Source organism: Colletotrichum graminicola, assembly GCF_000149035.1.
Source record: "Colletotrichum graminicola M1.001 genomic scaffold supercont1.26, whole genome shotgun sequence".
In the NCBI taxonomy this organism is placed as follows: domain Eukaryota; kingdom Fungi; phylum Ascomycota; class Sordariomycetes; order Glomerellales; family Glomerellaceae; genus Colletotrichum; species Colletotrichum graminicola.
The window spans coordinates 165,704-188,990 of NW_007361030.1; the positions used below are offsets into that span (position 1 = coordinate 165,704).

At 55.1% G+C, this 23,287-nt stretch overlaps 9 protein-coding genes across 9 annotated transcripts; 4 read left to right on the plus strand and 5 right to left on the minus strand.

Moving 5' to 3' along the window:
- Nucleotides 1-1,268: 1,268 nt before the first annotated feature.
- On the minus strand, nucleotides 1,269-2,294 carry GLRG_06850 (uncharacterized protein; the record flags this gene model as incomplete). The annotated part of the gene is made up of 2 exons (XM_008097390.1): nucleotides 1,269-2,125; nucleotides 2,186-2,294. 2 exons carry the CDS (start codon nucleotides 2,292-2,294, stop codon nucleotides 1,269-1,271), a joined length of 966 nt encoding a protein of 321 aa, XP_008095581.1.
- Nucleotides 2,295-3,248: 954 nt separating this feature from the next.
- On the plus strand, nucleotides 3,249-4,121 carry GLRG_06851 (uncharacterized protein; the record flags this gene model as incomplete). Its single annotated transcript, XM_008097391.1, has 1 exon — nucleotides 3,249-4,121. The coding sequence occupies one exon, from the start codon at nucleotides 3,249-3,251 to the stop codon at nucleotides 4,119-4,121; it is 873 nt and encodes a 290-aa protein (XP_008095582.1).
- Nucleotides 4,122-4,798: 677 nt separating this feature from the next.
- GLRG_06852 (uncharacterized protein) lies at nucleotides 4,799-5,128 on the minus strand (the record flags this gene model as incomplete). The annotated part of the gene is made up of 1 exon (XM_008097392.1): nucleotides 4,799-5,128. The coding sequence occupies one exon, from the start codon at nucleotides 5,126-5,128 to the stop codon at nucleotides 4,799-4,801; it is 330 nt and encodes a 109-aa protein (XP_008095583.1).
- Nucleotides 5,129-5,155: 27 nt separating this feature from the next.
- On the minus strand, nucleotides 5,156-6,030 carry GLRG_06853 (cytochrome P450 1A2; the record flags this gene model as incomplete). Its single annotated transcript, XM_008097393.1, has 2 exons — nucleotides 5,156-5,893; nucleotides 5,962-6,030. The coding sequence occupies 2 exons, from the start codon at nucleotides 6,028-6,030 to the stop codon at nucleotides 5,156-5,158; spliced, it is 807 nt and encodes a 268-aa protein (XP_008095584.1).
- Nucleotides 6,031-7,441: 1,411 nt separating this feature from the next.
- GLRG_06854 (uncharacterized protein) lies at nucleotides 7,442-8,661 on the minus strand (the record flags this gene model as incomplete). Its single annotated transcript, XM_008097394.1, has 3 exons — nucleotides 7,442-7,653; nucleotides 7,753-8,221; nucleotides 8,278-8,661. The coding sequence occupies 3 exons, from the start codon at nucleotides 8,659-8,661 to the stop codon at nucleotides 7,442-7,444; spliced, it is 1,065 nt and encodes a 354-aa protein (XP_008095585.1).
- Nucleotides 8,662-9,410: 749 nt separating this feature from the next.
- Nucleotides 9,411-10,824, plus strand: GLRG_06855 (uncharacterized protein; the record flags this gene model as incomplete). Its single annotated transcript, XM_008097395.1, has 3 exons — nucleotides 9,411-10,118; nucleotides 10,189-10,258; nucleotides 10,346-10,824. The coding sequence occupies 3 exons, from the start codon at nucleotides 9,411-9,413 to the stop codon at nucleotides 10,822-10,824; spliced, it is 1,257 nt and encodes a 418-aa protein (XP_008095586.1).
- Nucleotides 10,825-11,136: 312 nt separating this feature from the next.
- GLRG_06856 (uncharacterized protein) lies at nucleotides 11,137-11,859 on the plus strand (the record flags this gene model as incomplete). Its single annotated transcript, XM_008097396.1, has 1 exon — nucleotides 11,137-11,859. One exon carries the CDS (start codon nucleotides 11,137-11,139, stop codon nucleotides 11,857-11,859), a length of 723 nt encoding a protein of 240 aa, XP_008095587.1.
- A 644-nt stretch (nucleotides 11,860-12,503) lies between these two features.
- GLRG_06857 (major facilitator superfamily transporter) lies at nucleotides 12,504-14,365 on the minus strand (the record flags this gene model as incomplete). Its single annotated transcript, XM_008097397.1, has 4 exons — nucleotides 12,504-13,519; nucleotides 13,625-13,925; nucleotides 14,038-14,094; nucleotides 14,219-14,365. The coding sequence occupies 4 exons, from the start codon at nucleotides 14,363-14,365 to the stop codon at nucleotides 12,504-12,506; spliced, it is 1,521 nt and encodes a 506-aa protein (XP_008095588.1).
- A 6,722-nt stretch (nucleotides 14,366-21,087) lies between these two features.
- GLRG_06858 (major facilitator superfamily transporter) lies at nucleotides 21,088-22,972 on the plus strand (the record flags this gene model as incomplete). Its single annotated transcript, XM_008097398.1, has 8 exons — nucleotides 21,088-21,290; nucleotides 21,354-21,439; nucleotides 21,565-21,744; nucleotides 21,850-21,926; nucleotides 22,030-22,145; nucleotides 22,229-22,288; nucleotides 22,373-22,791; nucleotides 22,935-22,972. The coding sequence occupies 8 exons, from the start codon at nucleotides 21,088-21,090 to the stop codon at nucleotides 22,970-22,972; spliced, it is 1,179 nt and encodes a 392-aa protein (XP_008095589.1).
- Nucleotides 22,973-23,287: the final 315 nt, after the last annotated feature.

Below are 23,287 nucleotides of genomic sequence, written 5' to 3' on the forward strand. Positions count from 1 at the left end.
ATTGGTTCAAGAGTTCAAACAGAGGCCCGGCTTTTGTTGTGATCCCTTGAGCTTTCTATCGGGCCGGCAAGAGGAGACACGGTTAGCTGCACGTACGGATGTGACCGAGGCGCCGAGAACGGCGATAGGGGCGGCACAAAGTGGAACCACGTGGGCTTTCCCCCCTCTTGTACCTCCGCTCCGGCGCCGGCAGCGTTGAGCGCGGAAAACAAGGTGATTGGCAGAGGGTTTGCCGTTCTCGTTAACACCTAACGCCGATGAGAATATGTCTACCAAATACCAACAGTTGCTAAGGAAAGCGTATCGCTTGCGATAGTAGGCTTGGGGGTCAACCGCAGTCCTTTCGGTTGCGGAGGTTGAATCTTTTGCCTCTGATGGGGTCCGATGCCATTGGAATACTGAATGGAATGATGGCTACGAGGCCTGGCATTCTGGTGAGTTAGGTCACGATAATGTGTGTAAATACCAGAGTGCCCCTTGATTTTGGCAGCATTGATTCCGCGGGCCCATTGAAAGCGGATGAAAACATCAGCCATTTTCTGTTTTTCTCTTTTATTCAAATGTGAGGTATTCCCTATGATCTAGAGGGCATACAGCCCATACGAAGACAGGACATACATAATCCATCATTAGCGATCATCTCTAGGCTCCTTTACCTGCCCCGCCGTTTATGCCCTTTCATACTACAAGAATATTCCACATCTGTAGTTTCATCGATGAGGATTATTTTCGGAATTTACTGGTAGATTAAGTTAGTGTTACCAAAGTGTATGATAGGCCTCTAGATTTATCGATTAATATATCAATGTACTGGTTTTACACGGTGCCACTTCTTCACAGACGAACCATCCAGCTAATTGCCTCGACGGCCACTACTATATGGGCACAGGGAATATTTTAAGACTAGGAACATTAGTAGTATAAGGGTTTATTGATGACTCTACTGGGCCTTCCGCCTTCCGCCTTCCTGCTTGCGGGGAAAGACACAAAATAGAAAACTGACCTATAGGATCAGATCCATTATCAAATATACCTCTTTTTCACCATGTACGATATTGTTTTGTTATATTTCTTGACATTAATGTGCGGTCAAGGCCAGGGTTGGTCTATTACATTTACCAACAATAGGTAAGGTGCATGGACTACTACTCTTCTCGCGCAAAACGACGGCGTTAGTTGCTGGCAGCAAGTAACGGCTTATATCACCCCGTGACGACTTTCGTGTCTGGTGCCATCTACCCTTGCAGATCACTACATAGGGTAGTATCCTATATTTTGCTCTTGGAGTGACTCCGCTCACTCAGATTCCTATCGGCCGACAGGACCATGTTGACATGGGTGCTCAGCGCCACCACATCTCCGCTTTGGTCGAGAACGGTGACTTCGAGATCGAGTCTGCCATTTCGAATCACTTTGGCCCTGGACCGGATAAAGAGCCACTCGGCTCCCTCGTCGGGCAACGCCTTCTTCACGTCCAGATTCAGAGCAAGAGTCGGATACCAAAACATGTCGTTGTACCGGAACGGGGTCTGTCCCTCGTCGCGCGTCGGTCTCCAGGCTTCAATGACGGTCGGATACGCATCCGCGACGAAGCCAATCGACGCGTTGGTAAACCTCTCGCCAGATTTGAACCGCAGCCACAGGTCCGCGATGCCCCGTGGCGTGCCCTCGCGCGGGACGTAGTACTCGACGTTGTTGTGCGCGCGCGCATAGGAGGTCGCGCGCGCGTTGAGCTTCTCCTTCCGCATCCAGTGCTGGTCTTTGTTCGGGGACAGGAGGGCAAAGTCGGCCGGCTTAGGCGGAGGGGTCATGTCCCATCCGGTTGCGAGGGTGAGCCCCTCCTCGGCAACTAAGCGCGTGTTGATAAAGTAGCCGACGACGTTCCTCTGCGAGTTAGACGTGAACCAAGGGGCGGATGGTAGCAGGTCGTGTTGGTAAAGTGAGACGTGCAATGTCGAGAGGTTCCGACCGATCTTAACCTCCTCAACGATGAGTATCGCAGGCCCTGTTTCAGCACGGTTGACATACTCGAAATGGGCAGATATGGTGTCGGGCTGCCCACGCTCTGCCAGGTGCAGAGATGCTGCGCGCAGCATCACAGACGCGACGTAGCCGCCATTGGGGACTGCACTATGTCAGCCGACCGACCGCGTGGGTTGCTGTGACGGTTTTCATCGCTACTGACCGGAGCCAGTGCACCAGCCAGAGACAAGGTTGGCACTATATACATTCGGCTGTAGTCTTGTTATCTTTGTAGCTTCGCTGAACGGTACAAGTTCTTCGGAGTTTGACATCACGCCAACTGCACGCAAATGTGACACGCTAACGACTTTGAAGGAACGGACCCTCTGGCAGTGCGGGTGCTCGATAGACTGCGATAAGCAACAAAACAGGAATCCCAAAGTCGGCGGGCAATTATCAGAAACCTCGCAGGAGGTTAGAATGCGGAGGTGTCACTTGTCACGGGGATCTGGAGAAGCTGTTCCGGTCCATCCTAAGGGGGGGAGGCCTTGCCGAAGCGTGGCCACGCTGGAACGGCTCTAATTCACCATGTATGCAGCTATGCTCCTATGAGATTAGCATTGAATGTCGGGCGGAATTCGTCCCGTCTCGCCGACCTTTTGTGCCTCGGCTCTTCGTATTGTCACCTGACTCGCCGGCCGTTGCTTGAGCCGTTCCTGGACATGGCCGCAAAGACCTGGGAGCCGCTTGGCAATGTTTCGGTAGAAGCTGTACCTCGGCAAGTGGGGGCACGAATCCCATTCTTTTCTATTTATCTACTATGTATCCGTACAACTAGTACATGTCCTGCCAGCTCGGCCGCGTTGGTGGCTTAGATGACGTGAGATTGGCTGAGTGGCTTTGAGAGCCCACTCAGAAAGATATGCGCACAAGCCACTGATCGATCCTCCACGTATCTGGAACCGGTCCTCATAAGAAAGAGGCTCCAATAGAGTCCCAACAATCCAGATCCATGTATCCATGACGTCCCAACGAGACGTCAGGAGGCATACCGGCTACCGGCTCTCTGGTTCTGGTTCTGGTTCTTGGGCAGCATTTTCGCCGGGACGAGATCAGTCAGCAGAAAATCTGCTTGTTGGTGAACGTAATATGAAGCCCTCTGTCCCCGGCTGAGAGGACGTCAATCTCACATTCAGTTTGTGCCTACATGCTCAAAAGTCCAACCCTTATCCCGCTTACTTGATTGGTCCTCGGATTTTCTCGTCTTGTCGCCAGATACTTTTGAAATGGCAGCAAAACCGGATCGTTTCCCCGACTTCCAAACCGTCACAGACCAGATCTTTGTTCGCGAAGGTGAAGAGGTGGCTGACGGCGCAAACCCGCCGCCCGGCCACCCGAGGGTCGTTGTCATCTACGGCTGGGGCGACGCCCTTCCCAAGCACGTCGCCAAGTACACTGATGGCTTCCGGAACCTCTTCCCTCACGCGAGGCAAATCGCCGTTCTAGCGCCTATCGTGAAGGCCATGAGAGAAGACCTCGAAACCCGCGCAGCAAATATGAGGCACGTCGTCGACCTCGCGTACCCGGAAGCGGACTCGGACACAGCGAGACCCGACGAGGACGCGGTCTTGCTGCACGTCATGTCCAACACCGGCGGCATCAACTACGCCGGGTCCCTCTACGCCTATCAACAGAGATACGGCCGTCCCATGCCGCACCGTCTATCCTCGTACGACTCCACGCCGGGAAGCGTGATCCTGACGATCGACAACCTCAAGCGCTGGTCCCTCGCTATGGCGCTGGGGACAGCCGGCTGGTTCCCCTGGCCCTTCGCCGTGACCCAGTTCATCATGGCCATCTTCCTCCTCCTGAACCACGCCTACGAACATCTCATCGGCCGCGAGAGCGCGCCCGTCTTCAGCGTCAAAGCCATCGCCGACCCCAAGTATGTCTCCAAGCGCTCGCGAAAGCTGTTCCTATACAGTAAGGAAGACCGCCTCATCGGCTATGAGGACATTGAACAAAACATGGCCGAGTCTAAGGCTAAGGGCTATGCATACAACGCTGCCCTCTTCGACGGCACTGGCCACGTCGGCCATATGCGCGTGTTCCCTGACAAGTACTGGGGCGCTATTGCAGAGGCATGGGCGGCGACATGAAGTTCTCCGGGAAGCGAAATCATTTCATCACATAGACGCACATTGACAAATGACGGTTCGCAGTAGTCAGGCCCCTTATCTCTCCGCCAGAGACTTGGATTGCCGGCCATTCTCGAGCAAGTATTAGAGTTTTTCAATAGAATGATTAATGCTAAAATTAATACAACAGAAGTGACTGCATGACAAAGAGAATCGTATTGAAGGATGCTAAGGGTGCTAATGGTGCAAAGATTATGTTCTGCGTCTTGAGGCGAAGAATGGCTGGAGAAGAAGACATTGTGTACTGTATGCGTGGTCTGTTCGACAATAATATGCGTATGATTGGCAGAGAGGGAGTAAGGACCTTCGCCTGAGTTGAGGAGAAGATCATCAAAGTGTAGCACCACAGAATATTCTACTAGAGGTAGAATTCGTCAGCCCTCACGCACGTATGGCATACGACTTCTGGTAGCATTCCGCCTCCTTCGGCTCATGCGGCAGTGAAAGGTCTTTGGGTGACATGTCAGCCCAGCTGTTAATTCGGCCTTGGGCAGCACTTCCTCCCCTGTCGGTCCTAGCGCTGTTTCTATGTCTAACGTTGCAATCGTAAAAACGACTGCAATCCAAACGTTTGCCTCGGCAAGATGTTGCCCTACACACGACCTCCTACTAAAGCCGAATTGTCCCACAGGGAACGGCTAGCCGTAGCCGCCTTGATCAGCGGGGGCATACCTATCTGGGTTGAAACGCCCGGGATCAAAGTAAGCACGCTCATCTTGCGTCATCGCGCGAGCATTGGCGTAGACTATGGAGCCTTTGGGAATGAACATGCCGTTGTATATGTCGTCTTCTAATGATCGGTGCGGCACCCCGAGAGGGGATACGGGGCACCATCGTAAAGTCTCCTGGACGATGTAGTCGATATAAGGTAGCCTCGGTCTGTCCTCGAAAGTAGGTGGCCTGTTGTCCCCGATGACCTTATCGATCAATATTTGAGCCTTCTTCTGCACTTCAGGGTGGAGGGTCATGTTGAGGACGAACACGATAAGGGTGGCTCATGTCGTGTCCTGCCCCGCAGCGTAGACGGCTCCTGCAGCCCCTTTTATGTTGTCCATCGAAAGCTCTAGAGATCCCGTTTTAGCCTGATCTCTTTGTAAGTTCAGCATGACTTTGACAAGGCTTTCCTTCGGGCTCTTTTGTGCCTTTACTTCCGAGTACGGCACGTCGTGGAGGCGCTGGATGGCCCGTTTCCATTCCCTCGGAAATTCGAGGGAACGGTCTCTGACAAGCCAGTTTGGCAGATGTGTTAGGAAGGGGAAGAAGTCTACTAGGGTACCAGCTGGCGCCCCTACATGGCCAAGGGCGTATGACGCATCTATAGCTATCTGAACATAGGGGTCGCTGTCGCTTTTTACGTCGACCCCGAATCCAATGCTCATCACCACCGCAGTGGCAAACCTCCGTAAGGCCGTTTCCCAAGACGTAGGATCCTTCATGATGCCTTCTACCAACGTCGAAGCCTCCCTCTGTTGCAGCTCGCGTTGTGCCACGATGTTCGTCCGGGAGAAGCTCTTTTGCAGGATGCTTCGGTGCATCCGAAACTCAGGACCCCATCTCAAGAACGTCAAAGTCTTCCGCCAACCCATTTCCTCAAACAGGACGAAGCGCGGGCGGTCACAGTAGTTCGCCCCGCGCCTGTCTAGAAGGTCCACAGCGGCACGCACCGAGTTGAGCACGACAACGTCTTGCCACAAGACATTGGAGTATAACACGTCAGACTTATATTCCTTGGACTACGCGGCGTATGCGTTCTCTGGGTTCTCGGTCGGAATGATATGAAAGTGGCCTAGGATCGGTTTACCCGGGGGGCCCGGTGGAAGTGGGACGCCCCGCCGTCGCTCGCCGGGGCCGGACCGAGCCATGATGGCATGGAGACCAAGACATGCGGTGAGTAGAGCGAGTATCGCAAGGAGGCGCGTGGTGTGCGCGGCAAGGAACTGAAAGAGAGCCATTTCTGAGAAATTAGTGGCGGTTGTGTCAGTCGAGCGGACGTGGTCATGGACGACAATACCGTAAGTTGTGTATGTCGCTGGTGTTTATACGGACGTGCTACCTATGACGGAAGCTAGAAACAGGCAAGGGATCATACAGTCCTATGCGATGGCGGTGAAATACTCGAGGCATTTGTGGAATTAAGATGACTGGCAGAGCGCCTCCAACACCTGACGGCGAGGAGGGTTGGTTTTAATTTACCAGCCGCAAAAGGCAAAACAGACCTTGTGTTAGTGCGAAAATAAGCATGGGATGAAGGGAACCGACAAAGAAGGCGGTGGATATTGTGTCTATGGCTTGCCGCCAGTCGGATTTCGGTTCAACGGTAGGGAACACTAGCTACATTCCCGGAGACGTGTTTCGTAATTCCGGGACCAGATAAGACGGTGAATTATATCCTCGGCATAATGCCTATTCTGGCTGTTCTAGAGTCAAATCGAGGTACACGTTTGGCCATCTTTGATCGGGGGCTCACGGCGGCCGCATCCTCCGTGGACCCGACGGACTCGGGTCCCTGCCGGTACCAGGCCGGTTTCGCCACTTCGATCCTCCTCGGCGTGGCATATGCGCTTTCAGCAGTGTACCTATGCAATAATGACCCAGAATAATGAGCTAGATATATATATGTATATAGACTCTTTCAGTACCTGTACAATCATTGATGAGAACAGCACCATGCCCATGTGAAGAGGCAGGTTGAGAATTCATATGTCAGGGCATCATCAGACGTGGCTATCGCCGGCTTGCCAAGACAACATTCCAACCCTGGTTTCTCTGGTTCAAGCTTGTCCATTGCCAAGCATTCCGGTAAATATATTTTCATATTACTGGAAATCATACCACCTCCTTTTAACAGTAGATACAATGGCAAAGTTGGATGGTTCTAGAATCGCGGATCTGAACAGAGGTCAAAGATAGATATCTAATAATCAATTGACTATGGCCTTGCTGTATGCCTGCATGTAGGTAAAACAAGGCTTCAGGGCGAGATAAGATGCTGATCACTTCAGCTCTATTTCCAACCCAACCATCCTCCCGTCACAAAAGACTGGAAAAGAACCACCCCCCCCCCCCCCCCCCGAAACAGTCAAGTGTTGCGCCCTTCTTGGAGAAGCCTTGCATAGCCGGTGACATGTGAAATTGTTTCCCTGCAAGACTCTCAAATGAATCACCGTTCTACTGGCACACTGTAGTTGGCGTAGAAAGGCGCTCTATGTCATACCTGTGAGCTTGGCCCATGTCAGTATCGCGGTCCCATAGCGCCACGAACACAGCATACGAAATCGAGCTCACATCTGCATGATCTCTGTATCGCCTGGCGACGTCTCGGGTGACTCGGTCGAGGATCCATCGACTACATGTATTTTGGGGCTCTCGAACGCGGACTTCGGTTCCTTGCGGCGGCGTCGCTTTCTCTCGCGCGCCACCTGCTGGTTGTAATTGTCAATCCACATCTTGCTAACCTCCCCCGAGGGATCTTTGTCCATTCGTTGCTTTTGTACTGTCAAGAAGGGCATTAGCAGAGTTCTGTGGGAGTATTTGCGCACAAGTCATTCCATCAAGGCTTTGTCTGTGCATAGATGGCTCGTGGTTGACTTACACTGGCGGGCGTATCGACGAACGATGTCCGTTTCATCCAAATAGGGAACCTTGCACTCCTCGAAGTGCGAAACAGCCATGTTATTCTTGAGGGGATTCAATGAGAACGAAAACTGGCATCCCGGTGTTGGACACCGGAGGATGTAGTATTGAAACCCTTCTCCGAGGTCGTAAGAGAAGGCCCAGCTCGGGTTTTCAGAAATCGTCTTGGTCGCAACAGCAGTCTTGATCACTCCTCCGCCTACGGGCTGGCTGCCTTCCCCAACAGGACGTTTCTGCTTCCGGGGGGTCTGCGGCAGGCTTCGGTTAGACGGCTTGCTTTTTTCGACCCGAGCTGTCGGCAACTTGTCAGTCTTTTTCGGGCAGGGGGTCTTGATACGAGGAGAGGTTCTGCGATTCGTCGGTAGAGGCCTGCGTGATGGCGTGGTCGGTGTATTCTCGGAGGGATGGACGCCCTTCAATGCAGCCATCTTCAAAACGTTAGCCGGGAAGTTGGGTAAAGGACATGCCAGTTAGCAACACTTACATCCTTTTGGGCATCCGTTGCTGTAGGAGCTATCTGATCAAAGATCTTATTCATGTCAACCACAATGGGCTCCCAGGCGCCAGGCGGGGGCGTGTTAGTGAAGTTGATTGAGTAAGAGCCGCCCTGGGAGTAATGGAATGCTGAGATGTAGCTTGGAAACTCGCCACGGATCCAGCTCTTGAGTCGTTCAAAGATTCCCGGAGGGCACTCTAGAGAGGCTCGGGTGAGATACCGCTCAAAGTTGTTCTTTCGATCATTCTCGTGTGCCTCGACAGTTTGTGTCAATATGCGTTTGAACTGACGCTCCATCTCATCACGGAGGATTTGGATCTGGAACCCAAGTCTTCGCTTTGCAAGTTCCAATTCGTCGTTTGGACACTCCATCTTATGCTAGTAGAGAAGCCTAGGTGTCGTGTCATTATTGTTAGCAATCATCACACTGAGGGTTCTCGTGATAGTATTTGCCAGGTGCGGATCTTACCTCTTGCCCAAGGCTAAGTAAAAGAATGCTTGATTCTATTCCAGGAAAAGCATGAAAAGTTCCAGAGGCAAGGAGAAAGTGGGCGAGTGGTGGCGGTCACAACGCAGGGAGAGACTTCTTTCTAAGTCTGTTTGGAAACTGGATGATGAGAATGCAGACCCGGGTTCCCGCGCCAAATGTCAAGCTGCAAGCCTACGCTAATGCAGGGATAGCGTCTTGAAAAAGCATACTGCAACTTGATTGGAGAGACATGTTTGCTTGTGGAAGCAAACAATGGAGATGACCGGGACCGGACGCAAGTGAATACTCTGGGCAATGCATGAGGCGCATCATTCTGTTTGCTTCTGATCCCTGCGCAATTCGCACACTTTTTCCAACCAAGCTACTCTACCAGCAGGGTCCTAGCGATGCCGGCTGGTCTCGGCCCCGTGTGCGGAAGCCAGGTCGTTAGTTCTATTGAGCAAGATGTGGACGCGTCCCATCGATCTTTCTTCCTTGCTTCCTTGCGATCTTGCCTGCATATACATGCCAGGCTTGTCCTATTGACTTGCTCAAATCTTGAAAGCAAAAGCGACTCCAAGACTATCCAGGTCGATGTCTTGAACATACCCGGGAACATATCCATTTCCGCAAAGAATGCCGCCATTCAGAAATGTTCCCAGGAAGCGCGTGTGAGTACTTGAACTCGACCTGGGCACCTGATACTGACGCCTCATTGAGGACGCTGGCAATCGATTGGGGGAGCACCGCTATACGACTGTACATCTACTTCGTGGACGAGGGCCGATTCGAGTTGATATTCAACCTCGAGGCGTTGAGCAAGTGCGACGAGACTCGATACCAGACAGGCTCCTGGAGTGGGTACATTAACATCTCAGGCAACGGGCCTGTCTACACCGGCGACGACGTGCCAGCGGCCTTGCAGATTCCGGCCAAGCTCATTCTGGGCAATGGCAGAGGCATCGAAGAGAGCAACGCCTTGCTCACAGAGATCAACCGACAACAAGGTAACGACAAATTTGAGAGAAGATGCCAGGAAGGTCTGGAAAGGATTGTCGAAGCGTTTTCTTTGCAAGTGCAAGAACGCTGCGAGAAGCGGAACGAGCCTCTCGAGATCGTGGAAATCGGCCTGACTGTTCCCGCTCACTGGACCCTCGAGGAGGAGGAGTCGTACGCTGAACTTATTAGGAAGGCTTTCCCCAGGAAATCTTGGAACAATCGTCTGAAGGACATCTACTTCATGACAGAGATCGAAGCGTTTGCCCATTTCTTCTTCAGCGATGCGGTTGTTGTCGATCGATACATGGGAGATAAGCCAAACAACTACGTCAAGTTCCTAGACTTTGGAGGCCACAGCATGGTAACTTGAAGACACACACACACACACACCCTACATGGTCTACAACTTGATTACTGACTCCCCACGATAGAATGGTTGCCTATTCTACGTACGAAGGGCCGAGGAAAAGTTTGTGTTCATGCGAGTCGAGGAACCATTCGGTACGTCACATGAAGGTTGCCAAGAGCTATTTCACAGGCACATATTCCTTCTCGATAGCTTTTGGTTAACTGAAGCCCCGTGAACAGGTGTTGTGGGTGGTAGTGCACAATGGGAGGCGGCCGTCGGCGACTTCTGCACCAACAACGCCCTCTCAAGCGGGGGATTCAAGATGTCGGTCAACCCGGAAGTCCGAAACGGGTTTCAGAAGAGGTTTCGGGAAGAGATCAGGATGCATGAGTGCAATCGCTTCGAAGAGATTGAGCTGCGCATCAAGCCGCCGAAAGGATACGCTGCGGGCACCGGCGACATTTGGACAACCATCAGCGCGCAACAGTCTGCCCAGTTTTTCAGAGAGGCCATGAACAAACCACTCAGGCGAGCAGAGACCGAAATCAAGGATCTGGCCACTTTCGTGGGTCGTTACGCGGACGTGGGGGTGAAGGTCATCGTCTCGGGAGGCACTGCCAAGAATGGGACTGTGCAGGGAACGCTGAAAGGCTTCTGCCGAGACGTCGGCCTCCCCCCGCCGATTTTCGTCCACCAGAACTTTGGTAGTAACGAGTAGGGAATCTTTTTCTCTTGGTTATTGTTGGCCTACGAAAGAAACTCTACTGACGATAAGCAGGTCATTCAATATCGCCAAAGGCGCAGCATTGGCTACGGCACGTCAGATGTCGCTGATGGAGTTTATGGAGAATGGTGCCGCTTTCGGCATTCAGATGCGGCAAGGCTCGGACAACCCAGATCGACTATGGAACGATGATGCATTTGTGGTCTTGGCTGACAAGGTGAGATGACCAACCGTGGAAAGAAAAGATGATTTGCAACAGGCTAAGCAAAACAGGGTCGTTCGTGGAAGAGAGGGCGTCCGTATGAGATGAAGCTTTCTGGCGCTGATAGAATCAAGATCGTCTGCGATCCCTTCTGGACCTCGAGCGCGAGAGGGACCAAGATAAGCAGCAGCAGGACGTACGACGTTCTTGACCTTCTTGTGCCTGAGAAGGGAACCTGGAAACTCTCACTCTCTATGGGACCGGACGAAAGAAGTCTTGTGTTGAAGCGATCGATGGTCCCGGAGAGCGTTCTTGGCGTAAGCCCACCGCAGCCAATCGTCTTGAAGATGCACTTTAGTCGATCTCACGGCTGTTTCTTGGTTGAAGTCAACAAGGAAACCGAGTCGTTGCATGACGGTCTTGGCCTCGACAAAGACGGCACCTTTGTGGCACTCACAGCCGAGTTCGAGCAGGCTCTGGGAAGAAGGATCGAGCAAAGGCTGGCACCTAGTATTCAAGATAGCGTTGGATGCAGCCAGAATAAACGTCGCTCTGGTTATATGACCGGGGGCGGGGCTCGCAGGCGCGCCATCGGTAAGATGAAACCACAGTACACCCGTCTGCCGCCCATCAAAGGTCCGCCTGCTCGTCGCCGTCTCGAAACGCCTCCAAGAGACCTGGAGGTGGAAGAGGACATGGAGTCCCTCAACCCAGTGTCTGATTCTGAGAGTTACTATTCGACGGACACATCAAGAGAGTCGTCCGTCAGCTTGGGAGCGTTCGCCCAGCTTTCAGGTGGCAGGGGGCAGCTTCGACAGCAATTCTAAGCAAAGATTGACGGATGGCTTCTAGACTGTGCAGATAGTATCAAACCAGTTCGTCATGTCACAAAGATCTGTTGATTCGTGTGCCTTGGAACGACATCTGCAACCCGTACGAGCATAGCATCGTTGACACGGTCCTTCAGTCCCTGGCCCGCATTGACAAGTCATCCAAACATCAACCGCGGTGTGGGAGCCGAGCTGTACAAGCTGAACGTGCGTCCGCCTACCCCCACTCGTCCAAGGCAAAGGCCTCCGTCACGGCCTCAAAGGTATCGGCATGCTCTTATACCTAGCGCTCAAGAGTCTCGTTGGGGCCAACGCGGTCCTCATCTAGACAGCCCTCAATCCCAGCAACTCTTACTACTACGGCCCTGTATCTGGGGGCGAATAATAATACAAAAAAGGAATAAAACATCACAGTTGAATGCGGACCAAAGAGCCACAAGAGGCGAAGTGCTATGCAATTGTTGGGGGAAAAAGATGGCATATGGTATCATTACATTGCAAAGGCAAACAATGTACAGAAGCAGCACTGTAAGAGCGCCATGTGATCCAGACGTGCGTGTTCGGCCTTGGAACACAACTTCTCGAGGGCCTTCTCCACCCTTCGTCGCAAGTTTTACGCCTTGAAACTCCCATCGGTCCGTTTAGAGAGTATACATGAAGTCGGGGCGCTCGTCGCCGGCAACCCACCTCTGCTCGTCCGTCATGGCAGCCCACTTGGCATCCATCTTGCCGGCCCTGCGGTTCCTGTTGGCGATGCGGAGGGCGACGTGCATGAAGATGGAGCCGCCGAGCAGGAAGAGGATCTGGTAGCCCAAGACGACGCCGTGGCCGGTGAAATACCGGGGGGCCTCGCGCTTGAGGTAGATGTTGGAGGACACGACGCCGTTGAGGTTGCCCCAGCCGACGACCATGCCGAGCACGAAGGCGCGTTTGAGGGAGCCCTCGGTGTTGTTGATGACCCAGGAGAGGGTGTTGGAGATGGTCGGGTAGATGCCGGCGGCGCCGAGGAAGGTGCCGGCGTACTGGATCTGCGGGTCGCTGGACGCGAGGAGCATGACGAAGCCCACGATGCCGATGGTGACGGTGGCGACATTGCAGTACCCGCGCCACCGGGTGCGGTCTGCAATGACGCCGACGGTGACGGTGAGAGCGGCGGCGACGGCGTAGGGCGGGACGGAGAGCAGTTGAGCCTTGGTGCCCTTGTGGCCCATGGCGGCCAGGATGGTGGGCAGGAAGAGGGAGAAGGCGTACAGGGGGACGAGGCAGCCCATGTAGATGACCATGTAGCCGTACGTCTTCCAGTCCTTCATGGCGGCGTAGATGTGGCGCTTGTCAAAGTCCTCGGCGGTGCGGCCCTGCTTGTCGGCGATGAGGCGGCGCTGCACGCGGATGCGCTCGTCCTCTGTGAGGAAGCGGGCGTTCTCGGGCCAGTCGAAGACCATCCACCAGCAGAAGATGCCGACGAAGACCGTGGCCAGGCCCTCGATGATGAAGATCCAAGCCCATCCGGGCCTGCCGCCGACGGTGTCCAGCTTGGCGATGGCGGCGGCCAGCAGACCGCCGAACGAGCCGGCCAGGGCGGCGGCGGAGAAGAAGACGGCGGAGCGGACGCCGATCTCGGACCCCTTGTACCAGCAGGAGAGGTAGTAGTTGACACCTGTACGGCGCGGGTTTTTGTTTAGCAAGGGAAAAAAGGAAGAAGAAGAAGAAGAAGAAAACATGCGCGCCTCTTTTTCTTTTTTGCTTGGAAATCACGACGTACCAGGGAAGAGTCCGGCCTCGGCAATGCCGAGGAACCAACGAGCGGCGAGCAGACCGGAGAAGTTGTGGCACAGGCCCATGAGCGTCATGATGGTGCCCCAGCAAACGATGATGCCGGTGAAAAAGATACGGGGCGTGAGGCGCTTGAGGAGGGCGTTGGTCGCGGGCTCGAAGACGGCGTAGCTGATGAAGAAGATGGTGAGGGACAGGTTGTAGTCGGAGCCCTCCATGTGGAGGTCGGCCTCCATGCCGGCGAGACGGGCATTGCCAATGTTGGTCCGGTCGAGGAACGAGAGGAGGTACTAATAGGAGTCGATGTCAGTATGCCGTCAGCCGCGATGTGTGCGCGCGCGTAGCCGTCGGGGAGGGGAGGGGTGAGATGCGCCCCGCGCGGAGGAATCTATTTTGTCTTACAAGAAGAGAAAGCCAAGGGACAAGCCAGAGGTCAACCTTCCACATGAGCTTCTTGTCCTAAACACAAAAAAGCAAGCAAAAACGTTAGCAGAAGAGTGGTTTCCTATAGAGCTTCATGGTGAGGAAGGGCCACAAGGCCCCCCCCCCCCCCCCTCTCTCTCATCTGGAGGGGCACACGTACGATGGCGGCACGCTCCTCCAGTGTCTTGCCGGCGTCTGGGTCTGGCAGGTCGGCGAGCGCCTGCGCCTGCTCGAGCTGCGAGTCGATGGGCTTCTCATCCGCCAAACTCTCGTTGACCTCCTGGTCATGCTTCTCGTTGCGAACCATGGCTACGGTATTGGGATTCTGCTAGCGTACGGGCGCGTGGGGTGGTTATGCGAGTGCGGGCGCGAGCGCAAGAGGCGTTGCTTTCCCGTTTTGTTTGTTGTAACAGAAAGTTTGCTTGTCTACCTGGACAGGAACTCTTCTGTCTTCTTCGAGGGGAGCTGGGGCCGGGAAGGGGTGGAGGACAGGCGGACAAGCGCAGTTTTGGTGCGTCGTACCGGCGAATTGGTCGGTGTTCAAAAGGTCGTCTATAGCCGATGCCGAAAAACCTAAAACGAGGACACAATGGAGAGGGGCAGAGAGGACTTGAGATGCGGTGGAACAACGGGCAGAGAGTGGGTGATGGAGAGACGGGGGGATGGAGGAAGAGGCTGAGAGACCGAGAGAGGAAGCTCACTGCTCCGAACACGCTTCAAAGAGCTTGAATAGGAGAGTCCAAGGCCGACGTGGGATGAAACCTCGAGAGCGGCCTGTCTTGTTTATAAATCCGACGAAAAAAGTTGGGATGTTGGCGGCCCGTCTAACTCAACATGAGAAGAATCTGCCATGTCCGGGGGGGGGGGGGCTTCGTCCATGGCCGCCGAGATGCTACCATTGATCCACTCACACTTGCACTTCATATCCATTGCACACCTTGATTAGGAAGACAAGATTCGCTGATTTTCTCCAGCCCACACGGGCTACAATGGAGACCGCTTCGGAACAGGTAGACATCACCGTGCGGGCTTCCGACGGGAGGGGGCACGGGGTACATGGTGCTTGGCACCGGGACCCTTGCTACCAGCCATGCTTTCCAGGACATGGAACGGCAATGATTGCCCTTCGTCATGGGAGGGGGTGGGGGACAAAGTGGGAGGAGACTAACAGTCAGACAGGGTCTCATCCGCGTCTGCAAGGCTTGCAGGGCTTGCTCGGGCTTGTTTTGGGTCGTGGTGCGTAATAGGTAGTTTGTGCATGATGCAGCCAGCTTGATGGCGGCGGGCACCTGGACTGCATCTTGAAAGGAGCAAATAACAAGGGGGGGGGGAGAGGAGCTTGAGGCAATATCATAATATGTGGCTGGCGGCGCCGGGCTCGAGGTCCATCAGTTCGTGGAGTCGCATTCAGAGCAAAATCAACCATTTCCATTCCCCGCATGACCAGACAGACACTACTGCTCTCACCCTCCAATGCTCCTAACGCATGCCCAGGTCTTGGCACTTACCGTGAGCCACTTCGGCACTAATTCGTTACTTGCCATTGGCGGAGGGGCAAGATGGCAATGTGAGAGCGAATATCCGTACCGGGGCGGCTGATCGGTTGGTTGACTGGGGGAGGGGCTTTGGAGCTTTGGACGAGACTAGGATAGAAGACGGGGGCTAGACTGATTGTGGATGGAGGCGACAAGAGGTGGGGGAAGAAGAGCCGGGGAGGAGATGGGGGAGCGGAGAAGACGGCGCAAGCGTATGCGAGAGAGAAGAAGAAGAAGAAGAAGAAGAAGAAGAAGGATAAGAAGGAGAAAAGGGACGTCCGCTGAACCTCTCTGCTTGTGGCCCAGACTTGACGTGCGAGTTTGTTTCATGACTCGTGTCGTGCATGTCTCAACCCTCTCGTCTGTTAACTCAGCTCAGCCAGGAGAAGAGACGCATGCGCTTACGCTGGCGCTGCCAGAGTAAGCATAGACATCAACACTATCTGTACGGCCGCGTCCTAGGTGTTAGCTAGCTAGCCAGCCGTCGAATCATCACTAGATGGATGACCCGTTGGTCTGGATCTGTCTCCGGTGCAGTGCTCCCAATGCAAAGGAGGGATATACGATATACTTCGGCTGCAGCGCCTAGTGCGCCCCCTCCTCCCTCCCAAAGGTGTGAACCCGAGCCGAAACGAATTGCTTTTTGTGCGATGGCGCGGCGCCGTGGGTTCGTCCGCTCCGTCTGCAGGCGGGAAGTATGAGTTGGCACATTGGGACGGGCGCCGCTCGGTGGTCCGGAGCACCAATAGGTACGGGAGAAAGCCAGGGTTGCGTTGCGAAAATAGAAGGCCAAGTTCGAGGGCGTGGAATGTTCCAATCTCGAAATCGCCCGTTAGCTCCTCGAGGATGGATATATGCGTGTACCCGGCTGGACTGGACGACCGAGTTTTGAGTTTTAGCCACCCGCAGCAACAAAGACAGATTCAGAAGACTCCCTCTCTCTCTCTCTCTCTCTCTCTCTCTCTCTCCCTCTCTCGTGCGGGTACAGGGCGGGCAAGTTTCGAAAAAGCTTCTTCCCTACGTTTCCAACACCAGCTCCTCTCCCTCTAATACTGGTTAATACTCGATTCATCATCACAGCATCATCCCCGGTTCCCCTCTCCCCCGCCCTCCCACGGCGCTCGCCTCCGCTCGTCCGTTCTGAATCTGCGGCGGTGTCCAGGGGGGAATAAGCATAAGAACGGAAGACAGACTGTTCGGATTGTGAGCGAGACAGGGTTGGTCTGTAAGGACAGGGATCCCGTGCCACTTCCAACCGCCCGTCCAGACCAAGGCCACAGACACACCAAAGTGCCCCCCTCAACGCCCCTCTGTTTTGTCTCATCTCCTCACTCTTCTCCTCTTCTCCGTCCCCCGCAATTCTCTTTCTAGGCACTTCCCCGCATGACGACCTTGGAGTCGAGAGGAGGAAGAGATGGCGGTGGAGGCGGGCGGACTTCTCCCCGTTCTAGTGCGCCGCCCCCCCCCCCCCCGTAGGAGCCGAGGCGGCCGCGGGCAACAGACCGGGGTTGGCGCCTTTCCAAGTCGGCCTGGTTCGTGCTTGGCTCAGTCTTGGATGCGTAAGGGAACTTGACGAAGAGACAAGTCCCCAACACGAGCCTTTCCCCCCGACCGGGCGGAAGGTAAAATGGAGTGGCCGCCAGGTTCTTCGTCAGCCCGGCGCAATGTCGGGGAGAAAGAAGCCCCGGTTTCCCCTCGCAAGGTCACCTTGGTAGTCCAACGAGTCGTATTTCTCATCCCGTCTGATGATGGGGGACAGTTGCCGCCAGAGGCACCGACGAGAAGGCCAGACGACGAGATAAGCTTTGTCGCCATTGACAGTATCGACTCAACACGAGGGCGTGGCTCTGGAACTAGTGCAGCCACCGTGGAACACGGGCTTTTCTTCCACGCTGTTCTCCGTTGCGCTCTGTGATTCCTTCGTCTGGGTCTCTTGGTCTCTTGAGGTCTGGATCATACTTTGTAAAAAGTCTCGTTTCTCCCAGACTTTGACGCCGGCGTTAACCCATATCCGACCAGGAACACGCAAAACCGGCAACTGGGAGACACCTAGTCTACCACGTTTTTTTTTGAATCATTTACTTAGGTGTAAACCCCCGCTGGGGGCAGTTGTTGCATGCATGCATGCATGATCCCTTGCCCCGGTGACAGCTCAGATAGGATTCTAGATGATCTACGGGGGGGGGGGGTTTGCCACTTAAGAGATTGGTCATACCTATTCCAAACAAATGGATTGTGCAGTCAGTTGACCCCGAAAGGCTTCGATATCACCAAATAGACAGCCACTTGCCGTGCTTCCTTCGTATTAGAATCAATCCCCTAGCGCCGGCGTTGGCCGATGATGCGCCTCCTCTCCCAAGTCCCTCAACGACGCAAGCCTCTCCAAGCCCTGCTCCGAATCGCGCGACGGCTGCCATCCGCATGCGACGAACAGACCAATCAGGCTATCTGAGACATCCCGGACGAGGCGAAACCCTATTTGAACGGCCCCGAGACAAGTGCACTGTAAGCCGACCTGCGGAGGTGTGTGTGTGTGTGTGTACGTGGCAGCATGCCTCATGGTCGATCAGTCCATGTCATGTAGGGAAATGGGACAATGGTTTCACGGCGTCTTTCGACACTGAAAACGCATCCCATTGGTGATTCTATCAGAACGAGCATCTGCTTCTATGCGGCGGTGCGTCAGCCTGCAACCCCAAAGGAGACAACTTCTGACACACACGGACACACACATAGGTACACCGATCTCGTCGCCGCAGGCCGAATCAAGTAACCGGGATGTGATAATGCATGTAACATTCCGCGACACCCGGTGTTGACTGGTTGTGAGGGCTCGTCAAAGTCCGAGACCAGCACATGGCTCGCAGCGCACCCTGACAATCATCTCCACGTTTGCCCGTCAACCGTCACTAAGAGGATTTTATCATTCCGTGCCTGTTATTGGAGAGTTCTATCCGTTCGCCCAGACTATATCGCTTTATCTGCCAACGTTCTCTCGTACGAATAGCGTGCGCATCTGCCCCCCCCCCCCCCCCCCCCCCCCACGGGTCCTCTTCGAATCATATTGTCCGCCGCTGCAGGATTCTTCCAATATATGTTTTTCTTCTATGCCGCCTTTCCATGCAAGCATTGCCTTTTCTAGCAAGTAACACAAACTGAGGCGTGCATATCCATCTATATCCCCCCCTGCCCCGGCTTTCCCCTGCTCCCGTATGCAAGCCGAGAGGTAAACGGACCGGTTGTGTGTTACTCCTCCAAGGAAGAACCAGCAGGTTCTCACCGTTAGATGGAAGAAATGACCGGCACCTCCGTGACTGACATCTTTCAAGGTTCCGGCTGGGCCAGATGTCTGCAGACCCCCTCCCCGACCCCGTCCCGGCCGTTGTCCCAACATTGGCAATATTGTGCGAGGGTGCAGCACCGCAGAAAACGTGGTGTTTGCTCTGTTTGGCATGCACACGCCTGCAGCCCCCGGTGCCAGCTGTGGCCCTCGCCTGCCCCCTCCACCGTTGTCTGTTATCATCCGGCTGGTTAATGCTTCATTTGAGGCGCAGAGGGGTGAAGATGCCTTGGAGCGAGATAGAACCCCTATATCTGATCTGATGATGAGCCGATCTCAATACAAGCCACCACAGCGGCGGGAGCAAACATCAAAAAAGGTCTGTCTAGAGGGACAGGTAGGCCAATAGGGTAGAGGGGGGGAAGGCCTAGGGTTTGACCTGAACGCTCGAATGCATACTTTGTTTGCTCGAGGATGACTGCTTTCGTACGCCAAGCATATCGGGACAGGACGAGCCCGGATCCCAAATGCAAGGGTCTGTAGTCCATGGGAGGGCGGCAATGCAGGAACGGCAACGTGGAAAAGCCACCAAACAATCAAGGGCGATCTGCGGTCTGTTCCAGGCAAACAGTACGGATCGTATTCAATATCCACTCGGTACTTCCCCTTACTTGGACCAACCGTTGGGCGCCCTTCCTCCGCGGTCCACCAAGCGGCACGGCCCTTTCGCCGTAACCATCGACGAGTGGTGAGAGGCTTCCCCTCCTTGTCCCTTGTCCCAGGACTGTTCTTCTCGAACCAGGGTCTCGAGAGCCGAAAGAGAATGCGAAATGCCCACAGCTCCAGTCGACATGCTAGCCGCCATCAACGAGCGCCGTAGATTAAGCCATGCGGCATGCAGGGGAGGTTGATTCCTGAAGCGGAGTATCCACATTGTCAAGGGAGCCATGCTGGAAGAATAGAAGAAGAAGAAAGAGAATGCCTTGCAGCGCTACCCGCAGGCTTCGGGATTATATCTCGGCATACAGCGCCGAGGAGGCATCAGGCTGTGTCATCTACGCGCCAGAAAGAGCGGTCTGTTGCGTAGATACGCACGCCTGCTATTGCTTCTAAGCTCTGCTCTGGAGAAGATTCCCTTTCGTACTTGTTACGCTGGAAGGGCAACAGTCGAGTTCCCGAGAACTATCCACCATGTGGCAGGTCTAGCTACCCCCCCCCGGGGCGCTTCATCCCCTTTTGCTCCTGCGCTGGCCAAGTAATAATAAGTGACATCTTTGCGAACTGGATGACGCCAAGGCATACTGGCGGGCATGATGGGGGTGATCCTGGAGCGTGCAACGATCACATATGAAGGACGACGTTGCGTGAGAGAGCGGGGGGGATGATCAAAGCGAGCGGAGGCTGCGATGACAAAATCCAAGCGCAGCGCTGGGACGGACATTGTTACCTCTTGGAGGAGCTACGTCGAGTCATAAAGTCTCCTCGAAACATTACACGGAGGGTTTTTGGAGCTTTTTGGGGGAGGGGGAGGGGGTTTCGGACTGGCTGTATACAAGTCGACAGAGCATAGGCGAACTGGCATCGTAGCTCGAGCAAGAATTATTGACCCAAGAGCTCAGACAAGGGTTGATCTACAGATTTGGCCGGAGATAAGAAGACCAACAGAGTAAAGGATTGGCCATAGATCATTCCAGACTAGCCAGCTTGACCCAGTTATCACCCCCGAACTCTGCCAAGTATGACGGTCCAAGACCTTCGTCCCGGAAATGCCCCGGGCACAACACCTCCTCCGGTCACGGTCTCGGTCCACTTGTGCCCGTATCCCGTGAGGTGCGTCTCTGCTTATCATCTGGAATCCAACCGAGCTTATGCGGTTGTTCCCCCCTCCCCCCTACCAAGGAAAACGGGACGGCCCATCTCGGATTGCCGTTGCCGGAGACCTGCACCCCATCAAGTCTTTTTGTCGTTCCCGAACCGGTACCGAATGGGTTTCGCCGACTTTCTGGGTCTGTGTGAATAGAGCGGGGGGCCCATTTTATCTCGTCAGTTTCTTCAAGTAGACCGACGAGCGTGTGGGGGAACGCGGCTCGAAGACTAGGTGTTTAAGCATCCCATCCTTTTCCCATTCTCTAACGTCGCCCCTACCTCTCTACCACTCAAGCCGAGAACAGAAAGTTTTAGCCTCCAACGGTGCCTCGACATCCGACCCCACCAATGGCCGAACCCAAGACCGAAAGCCAGTACGCCGGAGCCGGCGACCCCCCGGTGCCGGCATCCGCTCCCGCTCCCGGCCCGGAACCTCTCTCCGTCCCGATCGGGGACGCCGCCGCCCCTGTCGAGCCGTACAGCGTCTTCACGCGCACCGAGAAGTGGTTCATCATCGGCATGGTCGCCGTCGCGGGTTTTTACAGGCACGCGTCCACCGCCCTTCGTCCAGTCCCCCTCCATCTGTCCTCCACTCGCTAACTCGCCAGACGCAGCCCGCTGCCAACCAACATCTACCTCCCCGCCATCCCGAGGCTCTCCGAGGCCTTTGGCCGCTCGGTCGATGACATCAAACCTGACCGTGACGGCTTTTCTCGCGATGCAGGGCCTGTGTGAGTCTTGAACCAAAACAACAAGACGAAAACCCCCATCTTGGTAATGTTACCATGCCCGCTGACAATATGTTTCCCCCCCTCCCTCGGATAGCCCTGATGCTCTGGGGCCCCCTGTCCGATCGCCACGGAAGACGGCCCGTCTTTCTGGTATGCCTGGCCGTGCTGAACGGGGCCTGCGTCGGCATCGCCGTCATCCCCACCGACGCCTTCTGGCTCCTGATCGTCCTCCGCCGCCTGCAGGCGGCAGGTTGCGCCAGCGCCATCGCGTTGGGTAAGGGGCTCACACCCTCACGCCCACACATATACACATACCCCGTCACCGGGGTCATACGCAATACGCATGTTAAACCCTAAACAGCGCTGACGCGGAAGACAGGCGCCGGCGTCATTGGCGATATCTCAACCCCCGACGAGAGGGGCGGCTTCTTTGGCATGTTCAATATCGGCCCGATGGTTAGCTCCCTGCTCCCTCGCGCTGCGCTCGCGCCTTCTTTCGCCTTCTGGATGAGACTGAGACTGCGGTCACTGTGGGGGACCCGACTGACACAGTCAACAGTTCTCGCCGTGTATAGCCCCCGCCGTCGGCGGGGCGTTGGCCGATAAGCTCGGGTGGCGGTCCATCTTCTGGTTCCAAGTCATCATGGCCGTCTGCTGCCTCCTCTTCATTCTCCTGTACGTCTGTCTGTCCCAAATACATCCCCCCCCCCAGGTCTCGCGTGCGGTGCGGTGCATTCGTCCTCTTACCGTTGAATCAGGTTCCTCCCCGAGACCCTCCGAAGCCTCGTCGGCAACGGCAACGTCTCCCCGGGCGGCGTGTAAATGCCCCTCGTCCCCGTCGTCGGCCGGGCCCGGCGCAGAGACCGGACGACGGCCCGGTCGAAGGCGGCCGGCGCCGCCAGGCCTTCCATCAACCCGTTCGTCATCCTGGTGTACCCGGACGTCGCCATCACGCTGGTCTTCACGGGCGTCGTGTGCGCCGTCAACGACACTGTCGTCACGACCGTCGCGTCCTCCTTCGCCAGGGTCTACCCCTGGCTGTCCGAGACGGTGCTGGGCCTGTGCTACCTGCCCACGGGGCTCGGCATGGTCTTTGGCGGCACGCTGACCGGCAAGTTCCTCGACTGGGACGACGCGCGCATCAGGAGGCGGGTCGAGGCCGAGGGCGGCGAGGGCGGCAGTGTCCTCTTCCCAAAGGAGTACGCCCGCCTAAGGACAATGCCGGTGCTCCTCGTGCTCTTCTCCGGGGCCGTCATAGCTTGGGGCTTCTGCGTCGACAGGGGCGTACACATTGCCGTCCCGTTGGTGCTCCAAGTCGTCTGTGAGTATCCATCCCCCGAAAAGAAAAAGGTGCTATCGAGTATCGGGCTCGGAACGGGAGGTAGCCGACCCCGAGTCTCAGTGGGATACACCTCCATAGCCATTCTCAACACGACCATGACGTTGATGATTGACATTTTGCAGACAAGAAGCTCTGCAGCGACGGCGTGTGTAAGTCCTAAAACTAAAAACTCTTCGCGCACTGGCTAGGGTGGCACGTTCTGGTTTTACCGTTGTAGACCAACCTCGTCAGGTGTCTGCTTGCGGCCTTATTGGTAGGCTTGATTGACAAGATGACCTCGGCTATACGCATAAGCTGGTCATATGTCCTGCTGGGCGGAGTCTATATTCTCTTACTACCGCTCATGTATATCGAGATGAAGGTCGGACCAAAGTGGAGGCTGAAGCGGAATCTGAAGTCTGTGGATGAGTGAGCACCTACACTTTCAACCCTGCCCGAATAAAAAGATATTGTACGTTTTCGTTAATACAGCTGT